This window comes from Gymnoscopelus braueri, assembly GCF_963280865.1.
Source record: "Gymnoscopelus braueri genome assembly, chromosome: 23".
NCBI classification, from domain to species: Eukaryota; Metazoa; Chordata; class Actinopteri; order Myctophiformes; family Myctophidae; genus Gymnoscopelus; species Gymnoscopelus braueri.
Window position 1 is genome coordinate 42,592,737 of NC_137625.1, and position 14,649 is coordinate 42,607,385.

General features: G+C 38.7%; 1 protein-coding gene across 1 annotated transcript; it reads left to right on the top strand.

Annotated features, from left to right (window-relative positions):
* Positions 1-766: 766 nt before the first annotated feature.
* atp6v1e1b (ATPase H+ transporting V1 subunit E1b) lies at positions 767-14,234 on the top strand. Its single transcript, XM_080421416.1, has 10 exons — positions 767-863; positions 992-1,032; positions 3,153-3,218; positions 5,446-5,555; positions 7,444-7,510; positions 8,049-8,138; positions 8,975-9,043; positions 9,603-9,697; positions 10,237-10,324; positions 13,388-14,234. Exons 2-10 carry the CDS (start codon positions 1,000-1,002, stop codon positions 13,448-13,450), a joined length of 681 nt encoding a protein of 226 aa, XP_080277542.1. The 5' UTR covers positions 767-863; positions 992-999; the 3' UTR covers positions 13,451-14,234.
* The last annotated feature ends 415 nt before the right edge of the window (positions 14,235-14,649 follow it).

The following is a 14,649-nucleotide window of genomic DNA, read 5'->3' on the forward strand; positions in this document are numbered from 1 at the left end:
TACTAGTTACTTTGTAGATTTGTATTACTATTTCAAACATACATTACCTACTTCAGCCCTATTGGCCATTTGAAAATAGCAGATCTACAAGCTCACAATGCGTCGCATCCGATGCATTGTGAGCTTGTAGATCTGCTATTTATACTTTTGAAACTTGAAATGGGACTGCATAATGAGTATACTTTTGGTACTTTAAGTAACTTTAATTATTTATTTTAACTTTTACTCAAGTCAATTTTGACTTTTACTTGTAACAGAGTATTTCTACATTGCAGTATTGGTACTTTTTACCTAAAGTGAGTACTTTTTACACCACTGTTGCTGTTGTCACCATGACGCGTCACTTTGTCATGTCCGTGTTCTCGCACGCCATTGGCTGGATCCCCGGAAGTAAACATCACGTGACAAAGGGGATCAGCTGCAGGGTTGCCATGTCCACTTATTATAAGCCACTTTGGGCTTGTTTTTGGTGGTGGAAACCAGTGTTTCGCAAACATTTTCAAACATTTTCATGTGAAGACCCCCTAATTAACATGTATTTGTCTGCAGACCCCCATCTGAACATATTTTATGCCAGGCCAGCCAGGGACCCCCATAATATATGTGTTGTAAAAATGTCAAATGGTTTTCACGATTTTTTTGAAAATAGCAGATCGGCTGTTTAAAGGGCGAAGGGCTCGCCTCTTTTGGGCTTGTTTTCACAGACCTGGTTGCTTATTTGTCTCACAGAATATGGCAACACTAGTCAGCTGATCCACTACGGGACGAGACATCTTTAGCACAGACTCACAGTCACGATCTGCAGGCAGCCAGCAGTGTATTTAATTCATACATCTGATCCACTAAAGGTCTTTTATCCTCAGGTAAATATGCATTTCAATACATGTTACGGTATAAAAAAAAATACATATGGATATTTTGTTTGTTGTATGGTCTGACAGTGACTGAATGGATTTGTGATGCATTTTAATCTGTTTTTTTTTTTTGACAGCTGCAGCCATGGCCCTCAGCGATGCCGACGTGCAGAAGCAGGTATAACATCAATTTAACCTTCAAATAAATGATCCATTCATCATCTGAATATTACAGTTCATATATGGTTATGAATGTATATATATACGGTGTTTCTGGAGTATTATCAAAACAATGTCAAGGAGCTAGCCCTGAACATGTCATATCATGACAGTCATGGATGAACTTCAACGTAGTGTTTGCACTTTCTCCCTTTTTGGTCCGTACATCTACATAAACGTCCAGATTTCAAATATAAAGTGCTTACCTCATGGCCACGGATGTTGAAATACTGTACGGGCCCTCAGAAGTACCCGTGTCTTCCGTATTGTTCAATAAAAAGCATTTTAATCCGATTGGTGGCCATTTTCTCCGTATTTTCTCTATGTTTTCAACTACGTGACCCTATCGGTCGGGAGGTGTATTGCACTCTAATACCTTACAACCCTATGAGAAAATGGCCACCGATCGGATTAAAATGCTTTTTATTGAACAATACGGAAGATACGGGTACTTCTGAGGGCCCGTACATAACTGTAACATCCGTGGCCATGAGGTAAGCACTTTATATTTGAAATCTGAACGTTTATGTAGATGTACGGGCCAAAAAGGGAGACAGTGCAAACACCAGGTTGAAGTTCATCCATGACAGTCATGTATCAGGGCTAGTCAAGGAGGGTGACATTGAGGCAGATCTATGTGGGTGGCTGATATTTAAATAAAGAATAGAGAGCATTTAAGCCATCGAGTTTATATTAACGTTGCCTTGAGGTTGATTAACATTACAGTGGAACTTTGCACTCCGTACAGGAATGCTGTATGTATTAGTAAGTAGAGTAAAAGAACTAGAATTTGACACATAGTCACATGATGCATGATACATGGGGCCTGATGAGGAACTATGGAATGATCCATCTAGCATCTAGTGAGTCATTCATTTAGTGTGAAACAACCTCACAATCTACTGACAACTGTAAATAAAGGAGACATTTTGTTAAGCTGCGGTAATAATCGTTTCTTCTCATTAGGGGTGCAACGGTTAGTTATGATCCCTATTTTGGAGATACAGTATATGAGGAGGTTTTTTTAATTGTTAAAATAGCTGATCTACAAGCTCACAATGTGTAGCGACGCGTTGTGAGCTTGTAGATCAGCTATTTTAACTATTTTTGCACGACACCATTGTGTGACGAAGTCTAAGCATAAAATAGGTCTTCAATGATTAATTGATGTATAAAACATAAAAAATGTTTTAGAAAAATGCGCTTTTCAATTATTTGGTTAATCAAAAAAGTACTTGATTTTAAGCAAACCTGATAAGTGTGCAAAGGATATTGGTGTAGTGAATGATCATCGTTGCAGACAAAATAATGAAATTATAGAATATCTAGTGCACATAACGGGGACGTGGTCTCAGACAGAACACACTACAGTGCTGTAGGTATGAGAATTCTACACTGCCGTGACAAAAGCAACCAGGACAGAAACTTAATTTGTGGCGTGTCCGTGTCGATGTTAAATCAGCATTCTGTGCTCTCATTTTAAAAGAGCTGCCGACAGTTTGTGATCGTTTCTATCCACGTTTTAGGAAAATCACAGAACATGATAAAAATGTACTGTTTGATAGTAGGGCTGTCACGAATCATGATATTTTACTTGATGATTATTTGTCGCTCAAATAATTGCGATTAAGGATTTAATTGCGTTTCTGTCGTTGAACACCGGAGCATACGAATAAAAAGGACATCTCTGTTTGGCTTTTAGGCTTTGAGGTTGCACAGGACAGATATGACAAATAACCAAAATACACAAAGAAATGACTGACATACTTAATAACTTTATACTTAAAAAAAAACATGAATATGTAGATCTACAAGCTCAATATCTACAAGCTCACAACCCGTCGCATTGCGACGGGTTGTGAGCTTGTAGATCGGCTAATTCCACTATTTATTTGTTTTAAATTGAAAAGATATGCATTTTTCAACATGGAAACAATTATGATGATTATTTCAAATAATTGCGATTATTTCAAATAATTGCGACTAGACGATTATATGTAAATAATTGTGACGGGCCTATTTGATCGGTGCCCTAATCTCGTTCTGATCCACACTGTTGTTTCCGGCTCTTCCATACAGATCAAACATATGATGGCCTTCATTGAGCAGGAGGCCAATGAGAAGGCAGAGGAGATCGATGCCAAGGTACAGTACAGTACACACTACACACACACGCAGGTGCACACAAACACACTTTCATTTCATCAGTAGTAATACAGTTCCCCCCCCCCTTTTTTTTTTCTCTCCTCGTAGTAGCCTAGTTTTCTATCACCACCCAGTGATGTAACCCTGACAACATTGGGTGGAGGAAGGACTACATTTTATTGCTTCAATTGACTACATTGATCATCAGTAACAAACAAGTGTCAAGGTTCTCCTTTAGGCTATTATTAACCCATTAAGACCTGGAACGTGTCTGTGTCATTTTTAGATTTGAGCTAAAAAAGCATTATTTTACACCTCGAAAATAGCAGATATGCAAGCTCGAGTGCCGCGCTATGAGCTTGTAGATCTGCTATTTTTGAAAAATCGTGAAAATGTGTGAAAATCTTTGAATATATATATTATTTTAAAGCTTTGAATATATATTATTTTAAAGCGAACACTTTTAACTCAAATCTTTGCTTCTGGGGTCCCTGGAACAAAATATTTTGAGATGGGGGTCCGCACCCAAATTCATATCATTTTGGGGGTCCTTGACATGAAAAAGATTTAGCACCACTGATATAGAAACATACGTTTTTCAGAAAACGGTTGGGATTTAGGAGACATGTAGAATCGGCTTCAGGTCTTAATGGGTTAAATCCTCATAGGGACATAGTTAAAGAATCAGAATCATCTTTATTGTCACGTCACAGGTTTACAGGTGTAAAGAAGTGGGTGAAATTATTTTTTCAGAGTGCATCTGTAGTTTCTAGAGAAGAGAGAGGGTAGAGCAGGAGAGGTAAGAAGAAGGAAAAAGAACACGGGTCAAGTAATCAAAGATGTCTATTCTACTGTGTGATTGGAAAACTAGTCGGATTGAAAAAGGTGACCATGATGTTTAGAACATTAGCATCGTACGCAGGTGGTGTGCATGTCCTTTTTCAGGAACATTAGCATCGTAATCGTTTTTAGAAAATTGTTTTCATTAGTAGTCTTGGTTTTCTTATCTGAAACTTTTATATTTTTTACTTGTATGCCTTTTATTTCTTCCCAACTCCTAAATTGTAATTTATTTTCAACACTAATGTTTTTGAATGCGTTGCATTACTCGACGACGCTGCAAATCGTTTTAATTTGGAGAATAAATGAATATTGAATGAATGAATAATGCAGGTGTAATACATAACATGTGACTAGATTAAAGAAATTAGCAGCAGGTACAGTGTCCTTTTTAAAGGGATAGAGATATAGGGGAGGAGAGGCGGGCCCAGTGCTAGGTTTGGATCCGCCCCTCTAGACCTTGGAAAGCCTGCGTTCCCCCAGCCTAACCCCATGGAGACTTGAATTCATGGATGTGTTTTTGTCGCATTCCTAAGCCAATAATTTGATGACCAGTGGATCAAATTATTGGCAAAAAAAAAAAGAATTCAAATCTCCATGGGGTGACTGATTGATAGAAAATTTTGGGGATGAACTATCCCTTTAAGGTGCAGTTCAGTTGGCCGGTTCGTGCAACAAGGGAAGGTGCGCTCTCAGAGTTCAATTAACATTCTGTAGTATAGATTGTGGTCTCAGAGATAAAAGTGGTACCAAATGGGGGTATGTGTGTGGGATATATAGTGCAAATAAAACTGGGGGTCCTTGACATTAAACAGTTTGAGAACCACTGCGTAATGGCAGTGGTGTAAAGTAACATTTACTAGTATCATAGTAACATAAAGTACATTTACTCAAGTACTGTACTTAAGTAAAATTGAGGTACTTTTACTTTACTGGAGTATTCCAATTGTCTATACTTTTATTTCTACTCCACTACATCTCAGAGGCAAATATTGTACTTTTACTCCACTACAATTATTTGAAAACTTTAGTTACTAGTCACTTTGCAGATATAAATTGTTACATTATAAAACATACATTAACCACTTTAGCCCTATTTTATACCGAGGCTATTTGAAAATAGCCGATCTACAAGCTGTGAGCTTGTAGATCGGCTATTTTCAAACATTTTTGTACTTTTACTTACTTTACGTTACTTTAGGTACATATACTTTGTACTTTTACTCAAGTAAATTTTGGACTTTTACTTGTAATGGAGTACTTCTACTTTGCAGTATTGATACTTTTACCTAAGTAAAACATTTGAGTACTTTTTCCACCACGGTGTAATAGGGAAAATGATGGAGCTGATTCTTTTCTGCCTGTGTGACTGTGTCTCCCCCTGCAGGCGGAAGAAGAGTTCAACATTGAGAAAGGTCGTCTTGTTCAGACCCAGCGGCTGAAGATCATGGAGTATTATGAGAAGAAAGAGAAGCAGATCGAGCAGCAGAAGAAAATGTGAGTCCGTGTGCGACTAGACGCCTTGTCCTTCCTTCCTCATGCTGCTGTCTGGTTGGACAAAAGAACCTGTGTTCCAATGGATCTAATCTAGTTATCATTTAGTCACAAGCTCTATTGGTGAAATACAGTGGTGGAAAGTAACTAAGTACATTTACAGAAGTACAATTTTGAGGTTTTTGTACTTTACTTGAGTATTTCCAATTTCCAATACTTCATTTCCATTACTTCTACCCCACTACATCTCGGATCCAAATATTGTACTCTTACTCCGCTACATTTATTTGAAAACTTTAGTAACTAGTTACTTTGTAGATTTCGATTATTATTCACATCACATACATTAACCACTTCAGCCCTATATACATTTTGGCCATTTGAAAATAGCCGATCTACAAGTACAATGCGTCGCGATTTACCATAACTAAATGTATATAGGACTGTCACGATTACAAATTTAAGTTGACGATTAATTGTCCCTCAAATAATTGCGATTAACGATTTAATTGTGTGTTTGGCCATTGAACATTAGAACATATGAAACGGATGAAAATTTGCACAGGGCAGATATGACAAATAACTGAAACATACATATAAATTAATGACATATTTAATGATGATGTAATAATAGATCTGCAATTTCTGCTTTATTTTTTTTGTGTGAACATTTTTCAACATGGAAACAATTATGACGATTAAGCAAAGATAATTCTGATCAGACAATGTAATAATTGTGACAGGCCTAAATGTATATCGATGGTGGATGAAGGTCTTTTGTCGGCCAGCTGTACTATATTGTCGTTGTTGGGTGTAAACCTTGTACTGTAGGTCCAAAAACTGTTATCTTTCAGGAAATGGACAAAAGAACCTTGTGTTCCAATGAATCTAATCTAGTTATTTAGTCGCAAGCTCTTAAGACGCATCTGTGTCATTTTCAGATTTCTTTGGCTATTCAAAAAAATAGCAGATATACAAGCTCATACCGCGGCACCAGTGCTATGCTATGAGCTTGTAGATCTGCTATTTATTTAATTTTATCGTGAAAATTTGTGCTAATCTTTGAATATATATATTTTTAAAGCGAACATTTTTAACTCAAATCTTTGCTTCTGGGGGATTCTACAAATGTCTTCTAAATTCAAATAGTTTATAAAAATATATATATGTTGCTGTAATATCAGTGGTTCTCAAACTTTTTTTAAAGGAATCTTAATTTAAAATGACACAGATCCTTTCCCGGATTGAATGGGTTAAACGAAGTAGGGCATTATGGAAAAGCACAAAATGTTCAAATATGGAGATGAAAAGTTTTCTGCCCGATGCCAACAATGTGACACATCAGTAGTGTAAGTTAAATGTATAGTGTCATTGTTGAAGAACTGGTCTGCTGACTCTTTAAAGGTATCATGACATTCATTTTCACTTTTTTTATTTTCAATGTTTTATTTGGGGTTTTATGACCTCAATTACACCCAAAAAACCTGAACTTAAAACATTCAGTGGATTTTCTGTGGTCTGGGGTTTTCTGAATAATTAGGCTGAAAAGTAATCTGAGCTTGGCCCTTCGACAGTGAGGTCACTGTCAAATAATCCCGCCCACTCTCCTCCTCGCCCCTCCCCTCCCCTATCCTTTCCTTTGGGGGGGGCGGAGCAGAGGCGATGATTGACAGGCAAAATCCCTCACCAGCGACACCCGCAGGCAAAGATTTCTTTTTTCATTGCAGTTGAAAAGGCTTTAGAAATGTGAGAGAAAAACACCTGCCATTGATCACTGGAATGGAATTTTCACTTAAAACTTTTTGTACACTTTTGAAGGACCAGGACAAAGACTTTGAATGTGGTGTAAAAGTGAATGTCATTAAACCTTTAAACTGTGTCCATTCAACAGTCAGATGTCTAACCTGATGAACCAGGCTCGCTTGAAGGTCCTGAAGGCTCGAGATGACATGATTTCTGTAAGTTGTTTTGTCCATACCTGTTTTAGCAATCTGCGCCCGTGGTTCTCATGTCATCATGGTCCCCCATATATTTGGCCGCGGACCCCTATCTGAAAAAATACATTTTGTGCCAGGGAACATTTTGTGCCCATACAAGATTTGTGTTGTTAAAATACTTCAAACATTTTCAAGATGTTTTGAAAATGAGCATGTAGATCGGCTATTTTCAAATAGCCAATGTACAGGGTCAAAGTGGTTAAACTGACTTTGATGCTATATTAACACATTTCATAAACTATTATGAGCATTAATCAATTCTTATAACTATAATTATACAGTGTTATAAGCAGATTACAATACATTATAAATAATAAATATGTCTATAATGCATCATAGGCATGGGATGCAAGTCTTACCCAAATTTCACTTGGGGATCCCCTTGAACCACCTCGAGGACCCCTGGGGGTCCCCGGACCCCACTTTAAAACCACTGCTCTATACATACAAGCTGTGCTGCTTAAATGCTGCTCTGATCTGTATGGATTTGCACTTTCAGGATCTGTTGAACGACGCTCGCCAGCGGCTAGCTAACGTGGCTAAGGACCCAGTGAGGTACTCTGCTCTGATGGACGGTCTGCTCCTACAGGTCTGTGGGCCCTATTTACAACAGTTCACCAGTATATAGTACTCTCTTATAATGAATTATTTGGAAGCTTTGATGTATTTCTTTACCCCTGTCTGTATACCAAAATATATGGGAAAAGGGTAGCACATCTCAATCTTAAAGTCAAGAGGACCGAATACTCACATTTCCATTTATTTATTTGTCATCATCATTGCAGTCCTTTCATATGTATGTGCAAATTATGTTGTTGCATGATGTGATGTGTGTATTTGCACTTAAGTCCACGCACCTAATGGTGCAAAAGGTGTCCTTGTGCATGTCAATCCAAGCACCCAGGTGCAAGAATACAATACAAAAAAATATAAATACCTAACAACTGTACAACTATTACAAATGAAAATAAAACACCAGGTTTTACAAGGAAACCATGTATTTCAATCCATTTAGACCAAATCTAGACCCAGACTCTGCTCCTTCTTAACCATCCCTTTAGGGAAGATTTAAAAGAAACATAGGAACTGTTGTTACTCTTAAGGTCTACCGGTATATTGTCTAATGTTTCTCTGAAATCTGACAGGAACCAGGTCAATACTGGTGTACTTTAATAATGCTACAATACTAGTGTTACCTAAAAATAGTTGACCTGCAAGATCACAATGCATCATATCGCGAGTGGCTATTTTCACTATTTTCAAAAGAAAAATATTATTAGGAAAAAAAGGTAGCAGAATTTCTAATTCCCCCCCTCTCCCCCAAAATCTATTGTTTTTTATTTAAAGTGATTATCGATTTAGTTTTTAAATCTATTAAAACCGATTGCAATTAACTGTTGCACCCCTATCTGTGTTTCATATCAGGGATTCTATCAGCTTCTGGAGACCAAAGTGACCATTCGCTGTCGTAAACAGGATGTGCAGATGGTACAGGTAATGGAGCACTTTCTACTAGTTAATTTGTGTTTTATAAAGCATGGGTCTTCAACAGTGGGGTCTTCCACAGAGTTACTATAGGGGGGCCGCCAAATCTTTGTGTGATGGGAACTTTTCTTCTCTTTTTTTTTAACACTAACCACTTGAACCCTAGCATCCCTATTCTCGGGGGGAACATTCGCCAAAAATACCAGATCTGAGCTTGTAGATCGTCTATTTTCGGCAAAGAGATACATGTGTAGAGGGGGAAAAAAGAGCAGAGCAAGTACAGAGCCAAAGGTCAGGTTTACTAAGTATTGGGTGGTTAAATGTCTGAAAATACACATTAACATGAGTCCAACGCACAAATCTATGAAGCTATTTATGAAATCTATGACAAAGTTTAATCTGCAACACAATTTTATACAATACATTTAATGGGGGTCCCTGCTTCATCCCTCTCTCAGTTAAGGGGTCCTTGACCTGAAAAATGTTGAAGCCCCCTGGTATAAAGTACTGTATATCTGATGCCACATAAATGCAGTCAAACTGACATGTTTATCTCTGCTATGGTCAGGCGTCCATTCAGAAGAACATTCCCATCTACAAGGCCTCTGTGAAGAACAGCCTGGAGGTGCGCATCGACCAGGACAACCACCTCTCCCCAGACATGTAAGAACCATCCCATACCTCTGGAAACAACTCCCTCATCAGCCTCCTGTTCGTTGGTTAAAGTAGTGGTTCTCATCGTGTGGTCTGGTGACCCCTCAGGTGTCCTTGTGGGGGGTCCAGGTCCCCAGCTAAATGATTCATTAGTTAAGCAGTCTATAAAGTTATCAGTCTATAAGTGTAGTTGTTCATGTCAAGGATCCCAGATTGATATCCATTTAGCCCCGGACTCCCATCTGAAAAGATTCTGTGCCAGGGATCCCCATAGAAGATTTGTGTTTATGTTGCAAAGATATTCCAAATGTTTTCCACAAATGTTTTTTAAATGGCAGGTCTACTAGTCCCCTGGACCCCGCTGTGTATGGAAATAGAACCAAGCATCAAGCAGGGTCCATTGTGCAGAGTTATATACAGTATAAGGTGTCTTTGGCCTAATGTCCTGGGGGTCCTTGAAATTAAAAAAATGTTTGAATACCAACTTGGTTAAAGTAAATTCTCCAGTGGATGTGACTGAGTTGGTGTGTTGTGTGTTGTGTGTTCAGTTCTGGAGGCATTGAGATCTACAACGGTAATGGAAAGATCAAGGTGTCCAACACCCTGGAGAGCAGACTGGACCTCATGGCTCAGCAGGTAACGCATGAGGATGGGTGGGTTTTTACCAGTGGTGGAAAAACTACTCAAATATTTTACTTAAGGAAAAGTATCAATACTGCAATGTAGAAATACTCTGTTACAAGTAAAAGTCTGGAATTCAAAATGAGTAAAAGTACAAAAATATTTGAAAACTGCAAAACAAATCCTATTTATTAAATATAGTATAATATTAAATATTCAAAAAAACAAAGACACAAAATCAAATGTTGGTCATGATTCACCAGGAGCCTGGATGGCTTGGTTCCAGGCTTAAAATAATTTATATGAATATTTTCGGAAATCTCTATTGGAAAAATGTATGGGTTTTCTATCTGTAGCACCACAAAAGGACCGTCACTGCTATGCTGGCAGTATAAAGTTTGACTGTCTTTCTGCTTTAGGTCTGCTGCCTACATACGGCATACCGACAATGAATAGCCTATGCATACACACACTGAATAACAAGAAATATGAAAACTAGCATGAGGAACAATGTACAGAAAAATGTGTTCAAGTCAACTATAAGTGTGTGTGTGTGTGTGTGTGTGTGTGTGTGGGTCCTCCTGGGTCCTCTCCTCTAACTGAATCAAATTCATGAACTAACAAGATTAGGTGATAAAACTGACACATGATCTTCTATCATGTTGTCAATTATAACAATATAATGTTGTCACTATAACATGGCCTATTCAAGTTATGACAGTAAAACTACACTATACTATGTTACAGTGACACGCAGATCAATTTATTCCCCCAATCATTTAAACAGTTACCGATGGCAAGATGCAGCATGTAGTCTACAGTAACTTGGGGGGGAAAGCTATTCTCTGATGGAATCTGGTATCTTCAGTCCAGTTTGTTCATCAGTCTCTGACTCGCAAAGCCCTCTCTGATCACTTGAATTATTTCAGAGGCATCATGTCCAAATAGCGTGCCATGGCCTCTTGTTTTGTTTTCTCTGGTGCGCTGTTTTCTCTGTTCTTCTGTGTACGCTCGACTTTTTGGATGTGTTGAAAGTGTCTATGGCCCCGTTTGCACTGACAGCCAAATCCAGCCTGAATCAGATCTGTGCCATGTCCAGATTGGAATCCGATTTTGTTTTGTTGTCTGAGACTCTGAACAGAAACAGGTCACATGGAATCTGATCTTTAATCCGACCTGAGCCACATTCAGAAGTGGTTTCAAATCTGATTTCTAAAGATGCGTCTCAGTCTGAACGCAGTAACCTGATTTAACCACCCAAGTTCTCCCACACAACTATCCTTCTCCGTTCTCTACACTGGCTCCCCGTAGCGGCTCGCATCCAGTTAAAAAAGCCTATAGGGCAGTGAAAGGAACAGCTCCTCCTTACCTCCGGGCTATGGTCGATGCTTACACCCCTGCCCGACCACTTCGGTCTGCCACCTCTCGGGCGACTGGTTGCCTCGTCGCTCAGTGGTCCTTCTGGCCGATCTACACCTGTTCTAGCCCCACAGTGGTGGAATGAACTCCCCACTGATGTCAGGACAGCAGAGTCACTGCCCATCTTTCGCCGCAGGCTGAAAACCCACCTCTTCAGGAAACACTACCCTTCCTCTTCGCCTTGCCTACTTGTTGTTAACCAGTTGTACGAGCTCTTGTTTTATTGGATCTTGTTTATTCAATACTTATTTTCTTTAGCTCTTGCTCATTTGATTTTCCTTTTTGTCATCTGTTTAAGAAAGTAGGTATCTGATATATTGCACTTTTACCTTAGCGCTAGGTATACTCTTAGTTGCTTGTTTTAGAAGAGAATGCACTTAAGACTTCTGGTGATTAGCAGTTTCGTTCCCTACCTATGTTGAATGCACTTATTGTAAGTCGCTTTGGATAAAAACGTCTGCTAAATGACTGTAAAAAGTCGCATATCAAACTGTCCAAAACGTCACTTGCAGCGCGACCCGAACCCCACTGACGTCATTACAGAGTGTGAGAATTGATATAGATTTTAAGAACACATATAAAGAGATAAAAGTCATGACGTCAGGACGCCTACGTCGTTACCACGGTAACCAAAGCAGATGTGTCGACGCAGGATGGCTTTGGGTTGACGTTGTTTAAATCAGTCTGAACACACAGATCTGTGACAGATCAGATCTGGTCACTTGCAAATGCAGTGTGAACAGTCGGGCCAAAAGATCGGATTTGACTGGATGATTAGTCCCCCGTTCATCCGTTACAACGCTCAGTTACTCACTCTCACACACGCTGCTCTACTGTCGTGCCCCCCCCCATCGTGCCATATTTCGCCGCAGGCTGAAAACCCACCTCTTCAGGAAACACTACCCTTCCTCTCTGCCTGACCTACTTGTTGTTAACTAGTTGTACGAACGCTTGTTTTTCTATTGCTGTATTGTTTATTGGATCTTGTTTAGTCGATACACTTATTTGTTTTAGCTCATGCTCATTTGATTTAGCAATTTTTGTCTCATTTGTTTAAGGAAATAGGTAGCTGATATATTGTACTTTTACCTTAGCGCTAGGTATACTCTTGGTTGCTTGTTTTTGCAGAAAATGCACTAAAGACTTCTGGTGATTAGTAGTTTTCGTTCCCTACCTATGTTGAATACACTTATTGTAAGTCGCTTTGGATAAAAGCGTCTGCTAAATGACTGTAATGTAATGTAATGTAATGTGCCCCCCCCCCCCCCATGCAATACCAATTACCGCAGTTTAAGACGTCCTTTTCGATTTTGGATGATGATGAAATCGCGATGAAGGTACAATTTCGATATATATCGTGCTGCCTTTAGCTTTACATACATACATTTAGCTTTAATTATTATACAATGAACAAGCTAACAAGTAAATATAAAATGCATTTCCAAAAAGATTTTGGAAAATGTTGACTTAAATAAGGACGGCAGGTTGAACGTGGTAAAAAATGGGGAGCATAATTGCAGATACTGACGTTCTGGGTTAGGTTCTATGAGGACAGGATGTTCAGACAGGGTGAATGACGGTTTGATTGATGTTGCAATTACACAATGTGATGCGAGTTAAGCTCATGTCTCTAATTCCCTTCATTAACTCTGTACTCAGATGATGCCTGAGGTCCGAGTGAATCTCTTCGGTGCCAACCCGAACCGCAAGTTTATGGACTGAGGCCACGCAGGAGAAGAGAGTCCTCCTTTCAAGTTTTATTTTTATTTTCTATTTTGTCGTCCTGTGAAAGATTTCAATCTTTGTGTCCGTGAAAACAAATTCCAGTGCAATTCCATCTCTAAAAGAAAAACAGAAGACACGTTGTGGTTTGTGTGTTGTGTATTGCTGTATGTTTCTGTGTATACAATACAAGGGACAGGATGATTGTTGCAACTGAATTGTACAGATGCAAATAGGAGGTATTTTTGCACAGTTGTAACGTCTGGTTGACTCCGCTGCTCCCCTTTTTACGGGTTTCAGTTTACACTGTTTAGTCAGGGACATTTCCAGGATGTTTGATTATTTCAGGCTGGGATCACATTAGTCTTGACAAATTAGAGTCACTATCTCACACTTTTTTTTTTTTTCATTTTAATTTCATCAACCTCTCTGCGCTACATGAGAACACGCATGGAGCGCTGTCTTCACTACTAGTGGCTGTTTGCTCCAACAAATCACACGGAAATGAAGTATTATTTAAGACTGAAGACTAATCGACTTTAATTTATTGATGTTACATCTATTGTATTATTCTAATGTTAAGAACTAGAAGTGTGTGTAATGTTATCATTCCAAAGGCTGTGTTTCAGTATGTGTGTGTATAAGGATTCCAAACGCAAAATTAAATTATGTGTACGGTTGGGTTTTTGTTCTCTGTTGTTTGTTCTTTTTGATCGTCCCTCTCTGAGAACGTATTGTGAAGATGTTATACAGTAACATAATAAAGTATAAACTGTTCGTTTCACAGCTTTTTTTTCTCTTTTTTTTTACAGTGGAGGGTGCACGAGGTTATGTGCAACATGGTGCAACTTATAGGGCCTTCATTTGTTTGGCAACACTGGTCATTCATGCTTCCCTAATTAGTTCATCACATGGTATTTCGCAGGAAAGAGACACAATTATCCGGTGGCTCCAGATATTTGCTGACGGGCTGATCTGAGAACATTATGTCCAGTGGTGGAAGAAGTACTCAGATTAGTTTTCACATTTTTACTCGAGTAAAAGTACAAAAGTATTGGAATCACATAGACATAGTTACAGTACCAAAGTACTCGTAAATGAATGTCCCGTTTCACTTTTTTTGTTCCTCAAAATGTGTCTTAACTTTTTCAAAAATAGCTGATCTACAAGCATCGCATTGTGAGCTTGTGGATTGGCTA